The following is a 15223-nucleotide window of genomic DNA, read 5'->3' on the forward strand; positions in this document are numbered from 1 at the left end:
GGATTCGCAGATGCAAACTATTATATACAGGATGGATAAACAAGTTCCTACTGTATAGCACAGGGAATTATAGTGAATATCCTATGATAAACCATAACGGAATAGAATGTGAAGAAGAATATGTGTGTGTGTGTGTGTGCGTGTGTGTGTGTGTGTGTATATATATATATATATATATACACACACACACACACACATACATATATATATAAAACTGAATCACTTGGCTGTACACTAAAAACTAACACAACATTGTAAATCAACTATATTTCAATAAAATAAATTTAAAAAAACAAAGATACTCTTAGCATGAAAAGAGACTAGTAAACATGCAAACTAGAAAACCCTGGCCTTATTTATTTTGAAAATTAAAGAAGGGATATGGTTGAGATTTCTGACGGTAAGACATGCCTGTAAAATGATCAACCCTGTAGATTTATTTATAAGGCATACATAACATAATCTGAGGCAAGATATTATATAAAATAGTTAACTCTATAAAATGGATAAGGATGTTGAGCACATAAATCAGTGTGATTTAGAAAAAAGAACTAAAACGCCCACCCACTCTTGCCACTGAATAAGTTAAACTATGATGATGATTCCACTTCAGAGTATTTATTTAAATATTTCAATTTTCACTTTGTACAAGAGAGGGCACTCTAACGCTTGCTTTCTTTCCTATGCGGTGAAAAACACAGTAATTTCCATCTCTTGAAAGCATTAATTTGGAAAACAAAATCTAAACAAGGTAAATTAGTACCAAGCAAACACACGCCAATCTTTAAAACAGATTTTGATTGGAAATAGCCTTTGCATCCTAATTGTTTCCAAGGAGAAAAATGTAAAATTACTGCATTTAAAAAGCAAATGGGATAGAGTAACAAACTATATCTGTTGTTTATGAGATACTATAATTTTTAAAAACTTGACTTGTATCATTCTGTATGCAAAATACACAGAGATATTAACATGTTCACGGTTCAAGAGAAAAGGAATATAGGTTTATTAAATCTTACTACAACTTCAGTCTCTCTTCATGACACAACTGCTCCTACCCCACAGAGTTCCTTAACGTGTAAAAGGGGATTGTGTGAAGGTCTCCTGTGTTTCAGCAAATCCATCTGCTTTGGCTCCTGTGTGCAAAGCCGGAGGACCCCTTCCTGCTCTCAACCCTCATGTGCTTGCCTGCATCTGATGCTGGAAGCAGAGGGCTGTGCCCAGACACTTGGAGAGAAGGACGACTGTGTTCTGACAGAGATGCTCCGTGCTAAATTTAAAAACTCTTTCATGTGACCAGAGGGAGGGCTTTGCGAGGGGACGGGAGTTAAAGTTAGCGGTGCCAAAAACATTCCCGGCACACGGCCCCGATCGCTACAAATCCCATTTGATAAATATAGCTCTGCCACGTCTGACTCAATAAGAAACAATCGGAAATGCTTGTCGGATCTTCGGTTCTGGACTGTTGTGCTGAGAAAGTCTGGTCTTTCAAGCCCTGAGGCGCATCTGTTTCCAATGTCTTCTTGATTATTCTTTGTGAACAAAACCCAAGATTCTGTTTCTATTTTGGAAAATGTTAAAGAAAACCTCCTATAGTAATGATCTCCACTCTGAGGGAGGCACGTGGTGCTCGCAGATCCTGTGTGATCACAGCTGCTCCCCGACGCAGCCGCTTTAAATAGGAGACAGCAACGGGCCTGTCAACAGCTTATGACGTGGGCCAAGCTCTTCCGACAGCACATGCAACACTCCGGCTTCGTCGGGGGACGTTATGGGAATAGAATTCACATGTACAGTGGTCAGATGTGGCTTTTGAATAACAGAGAGAGTGGGAGAGCCGAAAATTTCCCCCCAAACGAGTTGGGAAATCGTTCAAGGCATGCTAAATGATGGGGAAACACACACACACACGCACGATACATCATTCACAGTGAAAAGATGAGCTCAGAAACAATCCATTTATAAATACAAGTGACTACAAATCTTTACGTCAAAAATTAATTTTAGGGCTTCCCTGGTGGCGCAGTGGTTGAGAGTCCACCTGCCGATGCAGGGGACACGGGTTCGTGTCCCGGTCCGGGAAGATCCCACATGCTGCGGAGCGGCTGGGCCCGTGAGCCATGGCCGCTGAGCCTGCGCGCCCGGGAGCCTGTGCTCCACAGCGGGAGAGGCCATAGTGGTGAGAGGCCCGCGTTATCGCAAAAAAAAAAAAAAAAAATTTTAGAATACCGAAAAGATTGCATGTCACATCAAATGTGAGTTTTGAGCCTAAGCCAATAGTTACCAAAGTATTTATAAACATTCCTGTTTTTCCCTATGGGAGCCAACTCGGCAACCTCAGGCAGAGCTCAGTTCTCCCCAGACCACCACCTGGGCTCTCTCCTTGTGTCTGACAACCAATGGTGACAAGTTTAAGATCAAGGCTACTGTCACGTCAATTCTTTCCCTCCACAGAGAGCTGAACTCTAGATTGAGGATCATGACGGTGATTCCGCACATCTGCAATATGGACACCTCGTTATACACAGATGCTCTTCAGGGTCTGACAGTCAGCTGAAGTGGAAGCAGTGACCCCCACCCAACATACAGCCCTGAGCGGATGGGTCCATCACTGAGTCCAGGGATGCAAACACGTTCTCGGGCCTCGACAGCTTCCTTACATCCAGGTTCCTGTCCCTTGCACCCCGTGGGATCCTTCTAGGGTGTCACAACAGAACTAGGGGTTCAGACAAGTGTTTCAGCGGAAGCAATGGGGCACACTGGTCAGTGTGAGCAGTATCTGATCAGAGAAAACAGAAGCGAAAAGAAGACCCTTGGTGCCCACTGGTCACCCTCACTGCGCAGACGTGGGGAGGAGGGGAAGAGACTTGCTTCACTGCGCAGATGTGGGGAGGAGGGGAAGAGACTCGCTCCGGAGCAGTTTCTCATCCTCAGCTGTGTGACCCTTTGTCGGAGCAGCGGGGGCCGCCCTGTGCACTGTGCGATGCTTAGCAGCAACCCTGGCCTCGACCCGCCAGATGCCAAGTTGTGACAACCAAAAATGTCCCCGGGCATTGCCAAGCACTCCTGGGGTTGAGGACGAGCGCTGGGGAGTGGCTGGCACGGAGTCTGGTTCATCCCATGAGGACTGATGCCGCGGCCGCCCCATGAGAGCGCCAGGATACCGGGGGACAGACTGCCTGTGAAGACCGCACCCGGGAGGCCGCGTTGGCCGCGCTCTCCTCCCACCCCCTCCTGAGTTACCTGTTTCAGTTCCTTAGGCCCCTTGTGTCTGAGAAAAGACAGCTACTCGGGCTCCCTCTGTACAGTGTGTAAGAACTGAATAGGGTGCTTCTGTACGCCTGGATGGAACCTTCTTACCCCTCGTTTAAGCTGAGGGGACGAAGGCTCCATCGCCTCCAGATCTCACCGTGATGCTTTGCTCCTGAAGGGCCCTCAGTAAACATCAGCTTACTATGAACCACTGATACTTTATACCCATTGACGTTGGTAGTGATACAACCATCCTCCCAGTCACCTTGAATCTAAACTCCTATCTGTCCATAGCAAGCATCCACTGAAAAAACAAAAACCACTATGGACTGTAAGAACGATATTGTTAAGTCATTTGTGACCTTTCTGATCCCAGCACCACAGCGCTACTCAAGCCTTTGCCTGGGTTCTTAGACATGCCTCCCACCAGCATCCTCTTACTGAAGAGCAACCCAACCTTTGCTTAAACGATGCTTCCTTTCTCTGTCCCTCCTTTGCTTAAAAGCCCTCAGTCTCTGGGGCCTTAAGAACAAAGCCCCACCTGCACAGCATGGAATTCTAGCTGGCCCCCGGCCCTGCCCCAATTTTCTCCATCTTCTCATCTTCTCACTCAGCACACCTTCCCCAAGACCAACAGCTGACCGCCCCCCCACTTCACTCACAGGTCGTTGATGGGGAAAGACCACCTGCACCTGCTCCATACTGTCCCCTCCCCGTCGTCTACTTCCGCTCCAGGTCTTCATCCTGCCAGCCTGTCTGTGAGAGAACACTTCCCATACCAACTCTTACGTGAAGTTGTCAAGTCGGCCCTGCGCTTCCAGGTTAGACCTGGTGATCCCATTTCTGCTCTCCCAGCACCGCCCATACAGCTCACGATTTTGTGTGTGTGTGTACCTATCTACTCTCCTCCGAGTTCCTCCAGGAACTGTGTGTGGCTCCCCCCCACCTCCCTCCCTCCCCCACAGCATCAAGCACAGGCTCTTGCATACTGCAGGTACTCAATAAATGCTCACCGAATTGTATTTAAATCACTTAAGTCAAAAACTGTTTCCTCGCTCTTTGGTTTCAGTGCTCTCTCCATTCCTGGGATTGCCTTTTGAACAAGTATTAGGAAGAATGGCAGACGATCATACATCTTCGTAGGGAAGATTCGTCTATTCTCTTTGTTAGGCATTGGAAGGATTCTTGCCATTTTCAGGCTCAGTGCATGGTCACCAGGCAGTGACGGGGAGCTGCCTATCTGTGAGGCGGGACATGCCTTCACAGGGCAGCTGAACGGACATTCTTGCGTCAAACTGAAGTCTGTTCTCTCCTGAAAATGCTCACTGTCTAGAGCTGTGCAGATGAGTACGCCTCCTTCAATGAGATGGGCCTTCCGACAGCTGGAGCCGACAGGATGGCTGCCTGAGGCACTGCACCCAGCTCTCTGAACCTGTCCATATGAGCCACGATTTCTAGCTGCCACCACTCTCATCTCTTCTTATCCATCCATCCCATCCCATCCCCGTGACCATCCTCTGGATGTCTTCCTGTTGGCCAAGATTCCTCTCAATAGGGGTCACATCAAACGTAATGCTTCAATCAAGCCTGATCAAGGATGTCATAAAGGAATCACCACCTTCCAGTGCAGTCCTCCAAACCTGAACCATGACCAAGTAAGACGGAACTGGCTTTCTCAGCTACAAATCACACTGCTGGCATAGAGATAACGATCAAACCAATTACAGATCTTTTAAAAAATAGTGGTATATGCCGGATCATCCATAGACTGCACGGATGGACACTATTATAAACAGAATAACAATATTAAACAAAAAGCAACAAACAAACAAAGCCCTAAAGGCAAGATTTTGCAAGTTTCCCTGCCACATTCTACAACTGACTTTTTTTTTTTTTTTTGCGGTACGCGGGCCTCTCACTGTTGTGGCCTCCCGCTATTGTGGCCTCTCGTGTTGCGGAGGACAGGCTCCGGACGAGCAGGCTCAGCAGCCATGGCCCACGGGCCCACGGGCCCAGCCGCTCCGCGGCATGTGGGATCCTCCCAGACCGGGGCACGAACCCGCGTCCCCTGCACGGCAGGCGGACTCCCAATCACTGCGCCACCAGGGAAGCCCCTCTACAACAGACTTTTGAATCTTGAGTTAATGCATTCAGCTTTTGCTGTTGTGCAGAGTTTTTCTTAAATCATCTCGTGACTCTCTAAGTGTGGATTCTAATCTCCAACCCCTTCTTCAGCAGAGACCTCAGTGAAGATGGTGTGTCCGGATGCACTTACCATGCATGCAGGGACTCCCGCTGGCTGGAGAAACATCTCGGGTGGGAAGTGGTTTTCTCTGATTTGCTTTGCAGAAACTCTCTAATTAGGTCAGCTAGTCTGATGACATGAATTAAGGCCATCCAGGCTCCACAAACATGATAATTCAATTAAGGACCAACAGGACCTGACTCTCTGAGCAATAATACAATTTTAGTTCCCAAGTGAATGCGGTGAGCAGAGAACAACTAGATTATCCAGGTCCTGGGGAAGCAGCCGGGGTGCTTGGAACCTAGTTTGGGGGGAAGACAGGGAATCCAGCCTCTCTTCAGATTGTGCTAAAGGTAATAAGAAGATGCAGCGACGCTCAATAAGGCTTTCTGAGGGAAACATGGCAAGTTTAGCAAACTACCAGGCCTGTGTGTTCATAGAAGTAACGTTACAGGGAGAATCCTGACTAGGAAATTTTAATGTAAACTGCTTTTTGTATCTCTGTGAATGGAGAATAATCAAAAACGTATCTTAAACAATTCAGCGCTCTGTTAAAATTGGCTAAAGACTCTTAAAATTAATGGAAATATTAACATAATTTGTAAACATTCAATATGAGAACATATTTGGAGAGCGCTTTCATTCCATCCTCTTTCCGCTTGTATTTCATCGTCCCTGGTAGATTAGAACTAAGGGTCAAGTATAACAAATGAAAAACAGAGAATTACACAATTTCATTTTTCTTTTTTGAAACCTACAAATTTCAGCATGTTCACAAACAGATGCACACTTTTAAAACAGGTTCTCTTTGGGTGTGCATCCTTTCGTGTAAAAAATGCTTTAACCTCACAAGACAGTCATGAGTAATTAATTCCAGGGAAAAGAAATTCTACCCTCTTCGATTACCTACATTTAAAAATAACACTTATTCCCCAAATAAGACATCGATGGAAATATTCCAACAAAGTCTTGCTTCAGGTCTAAACGTGTTGGCATACCTTCCTGGTATGGAACAAAAACACCGAAAGCTTACGGGAAAGAAACTCTCACTTTTACGGGCAGAAAGAGCTGTGGGCATCGCCTGGATCAGTGTGTGGCTTAAAGATCACTGTGTGATCTAAAACGATATTAGCACCTAATAACATGCAAATATTTTGGATTTTGATCCAAGTGCATGCCATGGTGATGGTGCTAAGAGGACGCATTTCACTCACCCTCTCAGAAGTTTGAAAAGCATACAACCCAGGGAGAACCAGTCAGCACTGCTGTCGTACGCAGTCCCTTTCTGCAGGACCTCGGGAGCCATGTACCCGTGGGTGCCCCTAGGGAGAAGAAAGGGTATGTGCGGTTATCAGTGCTTGCAGACCTTATAAAATATTCCCAGCTCATCAAGAGGTCTGAGCATCATTCATCAATGTCGGCAACTATGAACAAGGGGAAGGGGACGACAGTGCTTCCACCAAATATGATTCAGCAAACACCCAGCGGGAAAACGACCTTTTCTGTCTTCATTAGGATAGAACCGAATATAAATAAACTACCATATGAAATGAATATGAACAATGCGTGCACTCCACGGTCTCGGAGGTGAAATGTGAATCTCGGGAGTCCTTCCTCACTACAGCCAGGAGGAACCAAGGGCAGGCCCATTTGAGGGCTCTCCTGAGGAGACGTGTGGGGCCGGGGAAGGGAGCGGGGGGAGGGGGCGGTGAACAGTGACCACACCGTAGCGCTAGAGACCTGGAAGGGATGGGCACGGGCGTCCCCGTGTGGCGCCACCCTCCCGTGCTGAGGACCAGGGCTCGCACACATGCCCATCGTATCTCCCACCCTTCCACGGTCACGATGGTCTCCAAGGCAGGGCGGGCGTGGGGGGACAAGCCGACAGGTACGGAGACGGAGAAATCACGTATCCGGTTTAAAGAGCTGCTGACAGCTCAAAGGACTCAGCCAAACAAATGTGCAGGCGACTTGCAGGAAGCTGAGAAAAATCACTTGGGAGGACAACCATTTATATATAATATGTGTTATCTGCGACTCAAAATCCTTCCCCATTCTGTGACTCCCCACCCCTCCTTAAAGATCTGAGCACGCACTGCTCCAAGCATGCAAGAGAGGGCTCGTGGGGAACTTTCAAAGACGTGGCCTGAAATGGCCCCAAGAAAGCCTTTAACCGTAGCTCTGTTCCCATCCTCCATTGATTTTCTTCACTGATAGAATGGGTGATAAAATGACACCTTCATCCCACAGGGGTGCCGTGAGGATCACACGTATGTAATGGGCTTAGGGTAGTGCTGGCTCTTAAAAAGAACTCAACTTACGTTAGGGATTTTATTCTCTATCCTTATGTTATTATAATCCTTTTTAACTTATGCTCGGAAACAGTGAGAATCTGCTCCGAGAAGTGATCCTGGCTCAGCACTGGGCCCGACACCCTCTCTGCCTCCGAGTTCTATCTTGAAAGACTTTTCTCAAACAGTGAAAACGGGCACAGGTCCATCCCTCAGCAAAGCTCGCCATCCAGAAACCAAAGTCTGACAGCGTGAGGTCAGCAAGGCACGCTGTGAGAGTCAGAGATTTCCTCGAGGGGCCTCCAAGCCATTTTCTGGGGAGGTTTAACTTTGCTGTTGCTGGGAAAACCTCTGTGGTGACCTTTTTAACCTGCGATTCTCCGGATCAAAACCCAGTTCTGGGATGGGAAGATCTCAACGAGTATAAATGCGTGGGGTTAACGCAGATGACGTCTCCGAGTGGACACTGGACACAGCAGAGCGCTGGACCTGCCCACCTCCACGGTTTTCAGCTTCTGCCTACACGGCAGCACCTAGCGCTCCCTGCCGCTTCCCACTGACGATCTGTGCTGTTCATGCTGAAAGAACACTTGAGCATTTGAAGACACGGTGACAGGGGACTGAGCTTTGTGGTCCTGGATAAAATAAGCTGGGACTCAATGAGTCACTGATGATCTGTTTGATTCCAAAAACAAAGTGTTTCTGTGTCATTTGGTGGCTGCTCCATGGTTCACTTTCAGTTTGTCAGGATTTGATTCCATCATTAGAGGGACTGAGTCTAAACCTAGCTGGAGAACCAACCACAACGCTGCTGTGCAGACGGGCCAGCGTCTGACGAAGTCCTGGCATCATACCTACGGCTTTGAAAAGACCAGAGAAGCCCGGTCTAGGGTGAAATTCTGGCCACGAATCTTTCGTCTCGTACCAAGTCGATCCTCTCAAAGCCTCAGGGGGTTCAGACAGAGTGTAAGGAACACAAGCTTTGGAGTCGGACAGAACTGGGTCTTAAGTCTAGCCCCACGATGTGCCAGGCATGTTGACTTTGTTCAAGTTCCTTAGTTTCTCTGAACCTCAGTTTCCATCCCATAGAAGTAGATGATTATAACGCATGCCCTGTGGGTCCTCTGTGAAGATAACAACATATTCAGAGCAGCCGGCCACACATTCCTGGGACAGCCGACGTTCAACTCATGGCATGAGTGCTGTCCCCCAGACCGGTCACTTCCTGGACAGCCCCCCGGGCTGCTGGTTCCAGGAGGTCAGGGAGCTCTTCTGCCTCAGTCCCCGCTGCATCGCCAGCACCTGGCACACAGCCAATGTGAAGTAAATACTTATTACATGAAGGAGTTGACTTCACCCTCACAAGTGTCACGTGAAGTAAGCAGCATTGTTACTACCTCTTTATAGAGGAGAAAAATGAGGCTGGTGCCACGTGGAAGGAGGATTCAAACCCACATCTGCTGACTCAAAAGCCTTTGCTCTCAGCCATGATATGCCTCCTCTACTTAAAAATACAAAATTTTGTTGTGCGTTTATCCTTTTAAGTAGTGGCCTCACTATCATCGTTTAAACATGAAAATCAACCTTCCCGATCCCATCCCTTTACAGATGCTGTTCAGCTATGGACAAAAGCCCGCCTTTCAGAGCTGACATGTGAATTACATACACTAAGAAGAGGGGGAGGTCCTGTAAGGGAATAAGTAGCTCTGCATCTGAAAGTTAATTCCCTTGGGAGATTAACTCTTCTGAGCTCTCGGATTCATATTCAGTTGTGACTATACTAAATTGAAGAAATTAGCATACCAAATAGCCGTGGCATTAAAAATTCAAATGATTCTCTTAAAAATGTCTGATGAACTCCCTGGGAGAGGCTTATACAACCCCAGGTTCTGGCCTCATAATTGTCAAGTGCTGGCAAAATGCTAAGGCTTTTATCACCATATCCCAGATTCTGTAGGAAGAGAGAAACATGGTTACAGAAACGGTGCTAAGCGCTATTAACATCTGATCAGGGCTTTAAATGGCAATTCTGATTTAACGTAGCCCCTCATAAAGTACTGCAGTTTTAGAACCACTTTATTTTTAGTCCCACAAAAAAAAAAAACAAAAACAGGATTTATAGTTTATTTTCTGCACGGATGCATGAAATGAGACTCCTGGGAGTTACTTCAAGACCACTCAACACAGTAATGATGCACAATAAAATGGAATTTTAAGAGCTTCACTGCTAAGACTGATATATTGAAAAAGAAAAATCAAGCAAAAGTCACCTGTTTTTCCACAAACTGCACATATGTCCACATCTTCCACCCAGATAAACTGATACTAAAGAAATAGGAATAAAAACCAGTACGTATTCCGTTCTGCTTCTCCTGAGCCCCGGGGCATCTACTTCATACTCCTGTTGTCATTTTAACAATCTCAGGTTCAGGGAAGTCCTTGGGCCAGTGTCAACACTTGCAGAACAAGCATGGCCACTGCTGGAAGCAGCTTAGGGTCCCCTGAGAGGGGACAGGTGCTGGCCGACGGCCAGGGCGTCAGGGAGCTTCCTCTGCATGGTTGTTTAGAGGACGAATGTAATATTCAGATCTAACAATATGACCTGCATTAAAAGCTTGAACTGCAAGGAGATGATTTTTTAAATTAAAAAAAGAACTCTAATTTCTTTTTAGCAAAAAAACCCCAAACTTTTGAAAAAGAAGGAAAACGTAGATGGAGAGAGAAACCTGGCCTCTGGGCCTTCCTTGGAAAGTTCTACGCAATTGCCTGTGCACCTTCTTTGGCATATAAGCTTTCAGGGGTCTATTACTACCTCTACCCTATAGATAAAGAGACTGAGGGTCAAGCAGGTGTGCTGACTGCCTCAGGGTCACACGGCCAGCACGGATTTGGGTTTGCTGCTGAGGGCCCTATCTTTCCCTTAGACCACCCTGCCCCCAGGCAGCTACACTGTGGGTCCCTGCATGTTCCCCCAACTGGTGAGAGCGAGCACACCACCACCCTTATCTCCTCTCCCACAGCCTGGGATACGGGACCTTCCCCTGACCCGGCACTGCCACATGCTGAAAATCGCTACTGGCAAGAAAAAAATGGGGGAACAAATGACCACGTCGGGGTCTGAGTGAATAGGCAAGTTGAGTTAGGAAACGACAGGGACAGAGGTGCTATACTACTCACACACTCGCGTGCGGCTTCTTTTTGGAAAAATCACAGGCAAGACCAAGGTCTGATATCCTAACGTGTCCGTGTTCATCCAAGAGGATATTTGCGGGCTAAAATGAAAGAGAAGGTGATCTTCAAGAGTCTCCAAGATGTCCCAGGGGCTAACTTCTAAAACTATTGGCACTTGATATCTCATTATTTTATCACAGTTCATTCCTACACATGAATCCTAGCATTAATTATATCATCACATCCAAGTGGGGCATGATACCGACAATGACATGTTTCGTGTTAATTTCAGCAGGAAAGTGGTAATGACAGATGGGAAGGATTCTACTCATTTGATGATGGAACACAGGGCTGGTTAAGACTGGAGGGTTACAACCACAGTCTATCGGAGTTAAAGTATTTCTTTTTCACAGCAAGAAGTGCAATCCAGCCAGAACGGTCAGTCTCTCCACAAAGGGAGTGAGTCCACAGGCTCCTTGGCCTCTGTAACTACTAGGACTTCAGAGAATGAAGCCACGAAGCACAGCACAGAAAGGAATCTTGTAAAAACATACAAATAGTGACCAAAGAAATCAAAATATTCCACAGTGCCGCATTAATCCCGATAAACGTCTTTTCTGTTTATTAGTACAGAATCAACAGAGGGCCCTACCAAATGACCAAATATGATTTTGACCACAACTCTGACGAGACGTATCCATTAAGATTAGATTTAGTCAGCATGATCGTGGAAAACAAAGCTCACTGAATTACAGTCATCTTGATATTTTTCTGCTGGAGATCAGCTATTGATTTGCTTGAAAGGAAAATAATGGCATGCCATTATAAACCTGAAGCGTGAATGACTAGAATTAAGTCTGAATAGAAACTGCATAATACCATTGCCTACTAAATAGCTTAGAAGACAAAAGTACTGCATCAAGATGATTAGAAACCAGTTATAGATTTAAATTAAAATGTATCACAATGGCGCTTCATGGGCCTTCGGCGTGTATTTTATTCTTCTGCAAAACTCACCATGAGGAAATAAAATGTCATGTGCCAACCAGTGTCTAATTATTTCTAATGTGATGAAAATACTGTTTTTCTTCTTTATGTTCATATGAAGAAGGCTAAGGGAGTAATTCTTTAACCTTGCAGGAGGCTTTAAAAGTTACAAAGTCCCTTGTGAAAAACATAATAAGCCCAACACTAAAAGACACCATTTTAGATTCTTAGGAGGTAACCTTTAAAAGCTAATCAAAACACACGAGCAAAGGAACGTCATGTGTACATTTTAGCTGGTTAACCTGGGTTCAGGTTAAGAAGGAAGCAGAGAGGAGGCAAACCCACTCTCTTCCCAACCTCCTTGGGAAGTTGCCATGGCTATCATTTTTCTTCTCACCATTATTTACACCTTTATATATCTGCGCGATCATTTCTATATAGTCTGTCAAGGTCCCGTTTATCTCCTCCCCCATCTTCATGCGGCTGGCTAGACGAATATCACCGCGGATGTACCAAGCAAACTCCCAACTCCCTCCTTAACGCAGAACCTGGGACCAAGCATCATGGTCTGGAATGGAAAAACTCAGAACGCGCTTATTTCCTTTTTTTCCAAGTCCAGTAAGATTTTAAAGAGAACCACAGGGAAGAAGCCCAAGCATGGAAGACTGGGGCTATGTAGTTCAGGGATCTGAAAATCCATTAGTGATTTTTTAAGGCAAATTCAAAACAATCTGAGGCTCAGAGAGTGCCCTTTGGGGCAAATTCTCCAGGCTGTCAGCCACTCTGCCCTGATCGGATCAGGCTTGCCTAACAAATGAGTTATAACTCAGCCCTTCGACGTGTTAGTTCACAGGTCGATACTTCCCGTAAGACATATATGTTCTCTGCTAGTTCACCTTTGTACACCTCCTGGTCTCACACTAAGCCAGAGCCAGTTGCTTAGTGAACATTAATGGAATTACAATCAATTGTAAAATGGGCGACAACAAAACACCCCTACCCTGCTTTTCACTAATTAACCAATTAAAGTTTTTGAGTTGGCATATGTGCTGCACCAGGCACGGAGGTAACAGGGACAAGTAGGATGGAGTCCTTAGAACAGAGTTCAGAGTCTGGAGGAGACCGACATCACAAAGGTGATGCCTTTATCGGGGCTGAGACGAGGAAAATGACAGGATACCATGAAAGAGGTGGAAACGCCTGTTAGACCACAACTGCAATACAACACCTATTGCACAGGTCCGATAAACAGAAGGAGTCTGTCCAATGGCCTTACCTTCAAATCTCTGTAAACGACAAACCGATTGTGCATGTGTTCCAGCCCCAGGATGACTTCTGTGGCGTAAAACCGCATCTCCTTCTCAGAAAACACCCCGTGCTGTGAAAGGTGATAGTGCAAATCGCCCCCTGGAATCAGAGACGTGGAATTTAAATTCAGTGCATTAATTTAAAGGGAACAAAAACCACTGTCATCCTGCATAGTTATGATACAGTCGAAAAAGGTAAACTATGCTTCTGCTTTGTCTCTCTCTCTCTCTCTCTCTCTCTCTCTATATATATATGTGTGTCATTGATTTCTGTTAATTTGACCAAATGCTTTAAAAATTCTAGAGAAAACTAAAACATTGAGAAGACTTAGATGTGACAATGGCCAGGACGATATGAAACAAAGCCACCGTTCTCTGACAGGTATCACAGCTCCCAGATGTACCATCAAGGGGGAGGGAGGGTTAGCTAATCTGCTTTGATTACTTGCGTTCTGGCTAATAACTGAATCAACCCATGTAGTGATCCAGGAGGTGGCTTAGCAACTCATTCTGTGGACAACAAATAGTAAGGAAACAAAACAAACACATTGATCATATTGATAGATATATGAGAAAGCAAATACAGCAAAATTTTAACTGGTAAAACCCAGGTGGTGTGTATTCGGGTGTCCCCAGTAAAATTCTTTCAATTTTGCCATATGTTTAGAGTTTTCATAATAAAATGTTGGAAAAGGCAAATCATCATACGGCCTCAAGTTACAGAGACACAGAAGGCTACAAACAGGGTAAGGGAATGTTCTTATAAAGTATAAAAGAAGAGCCTCAATTGATCTACGAAAGTTCATGTGTGTCCAACTTTATTGCCCTTGATTTTATAAGTACCTTCCTGTTCACACACACATATTCCTGTATAACCACTACCAGATCAAGGTGTAGAAGATTTCCAGCATTGCTGAAGGCTTCCCACGCCCATCCCAGGCAGTATATCAGCTCACAGCCCCTAATTAAAGCCAGTCGGACTCTATTGTAACCTCTCCCCCCACAGATTAGTTTTGCCAGTTCTGATGGTCACATAAATAGACTCACACAGGGGACACGCTGCTGTGTCTGGCTGTGTCTGCTCATTATAACGTGTGTGGAAATTCCTTCACGCTGTTGGGTAGGTCTGATTTTAAATCAAACACTCAAAATGTAATAAAACTTCAAGTGAATTTCAAAAAAGGTATTTCATTTGTTGAACTGTACATCTTAATTTCAGCTCTCATTACCAAAAATGCTTTGAGTATATATCATGTCACTTTCTAGTATTAAAAAACTACTTTTCTAGCTAAAACTCTTTCATCATTCTCTGGGTCATCAGTCACAGTTTAAAAGATCAATGTACAGTGGAACTGGGCTAAACGCATAGAAGACTGGGCTAAAATCTGTCCTGGCTCAAAGTCAGTCCTTCAAAGTTGGTTTTTAAACACATTTCTGTCTTCAGCCTATGTATCTTTAGGAGGCATTTCATTCCTAAAAGTTGAGGGCCAGGAACACGCAAACTAAACATCCAGGCCAGTTGCATTCCAGAAAATCAAGTTTCACTGTATTTTAACTATTTTATGAAAATCTTTTCTAGAAAATGCAACTTCCTGGGGAGAGACTGGGAGGGCCAGAGGGCAATGGCAGTCAACATTTTTAAATGAAGTTGAACTGAAAATTGAAGAATAAAAGGTTTCCTTAAACTTCAGGAGGAATTTAGTTACCTGAAAGACCCAAATGGCCAGTCTGTCGGGAGCAACGCAGGCTAAGATAAAACATCATGAAAACACAAACAAACAACATCATGGCAAAGTCTTGCAGTGTATTCAGACTTCCCAAGGCTTGCTCACCGTTCATCAGATCCAAGATGAAGCAGAGTTTATCTGGCGTATGGAAGGCATAGGTCATACAGACAATGAAAGGACAATCCTGGAGTGAAAAAAATATATATAAGAAAAGCAAAAGCTGCCCTGGAAAGCGCATCTACT

General features: G+C 45.3%; 1 protein-coding gene across 1 annotated transcript in view; it reads right to left on the reverse strand.

Annotated features, from left to right (window-relative positions):
• The window catches only part of GRK3 (G protein-coupled receptor kinase 3), a 121314-nt gene that overhangs the window by 14270 nt on the left and 91821 nt on the right, over positions 1-15223 (reverse strand). Inside the window, exons 10-13 of the mRNA XM_065889313.1 lie at positions 15086-15164; positions 13223-13353; positions 10966-11060; positions 6712-6819 (exon numbers count right to left, since the gene is read on the reverse strand). Coding sequence (XP_065745385.1) covers positions 6712-6819; positions 10966-11060; positions 13223-13353; positions 15086-15164 — 413 coding nt within the window. The remainder of the gene's footprint in view (positions 1-6711; positions 6820-10965; positions 11061-13222; positions 13354-15085; positions 15165-15223) is intronic.

Source organism: Phocoena phocoena, chromosome 13, assembly GCF_963924675.1.
Source record: "Phocoena phocoena chromosome 13, mPhoPho1.1, whole genome shotgun sequence".
Lineage (NCBI taxonomy): Eukaryota > Metazoa > Chordata > Mammalia > Artiodactyla > Phocoenidae > Phocoena > Phocoena phocoena.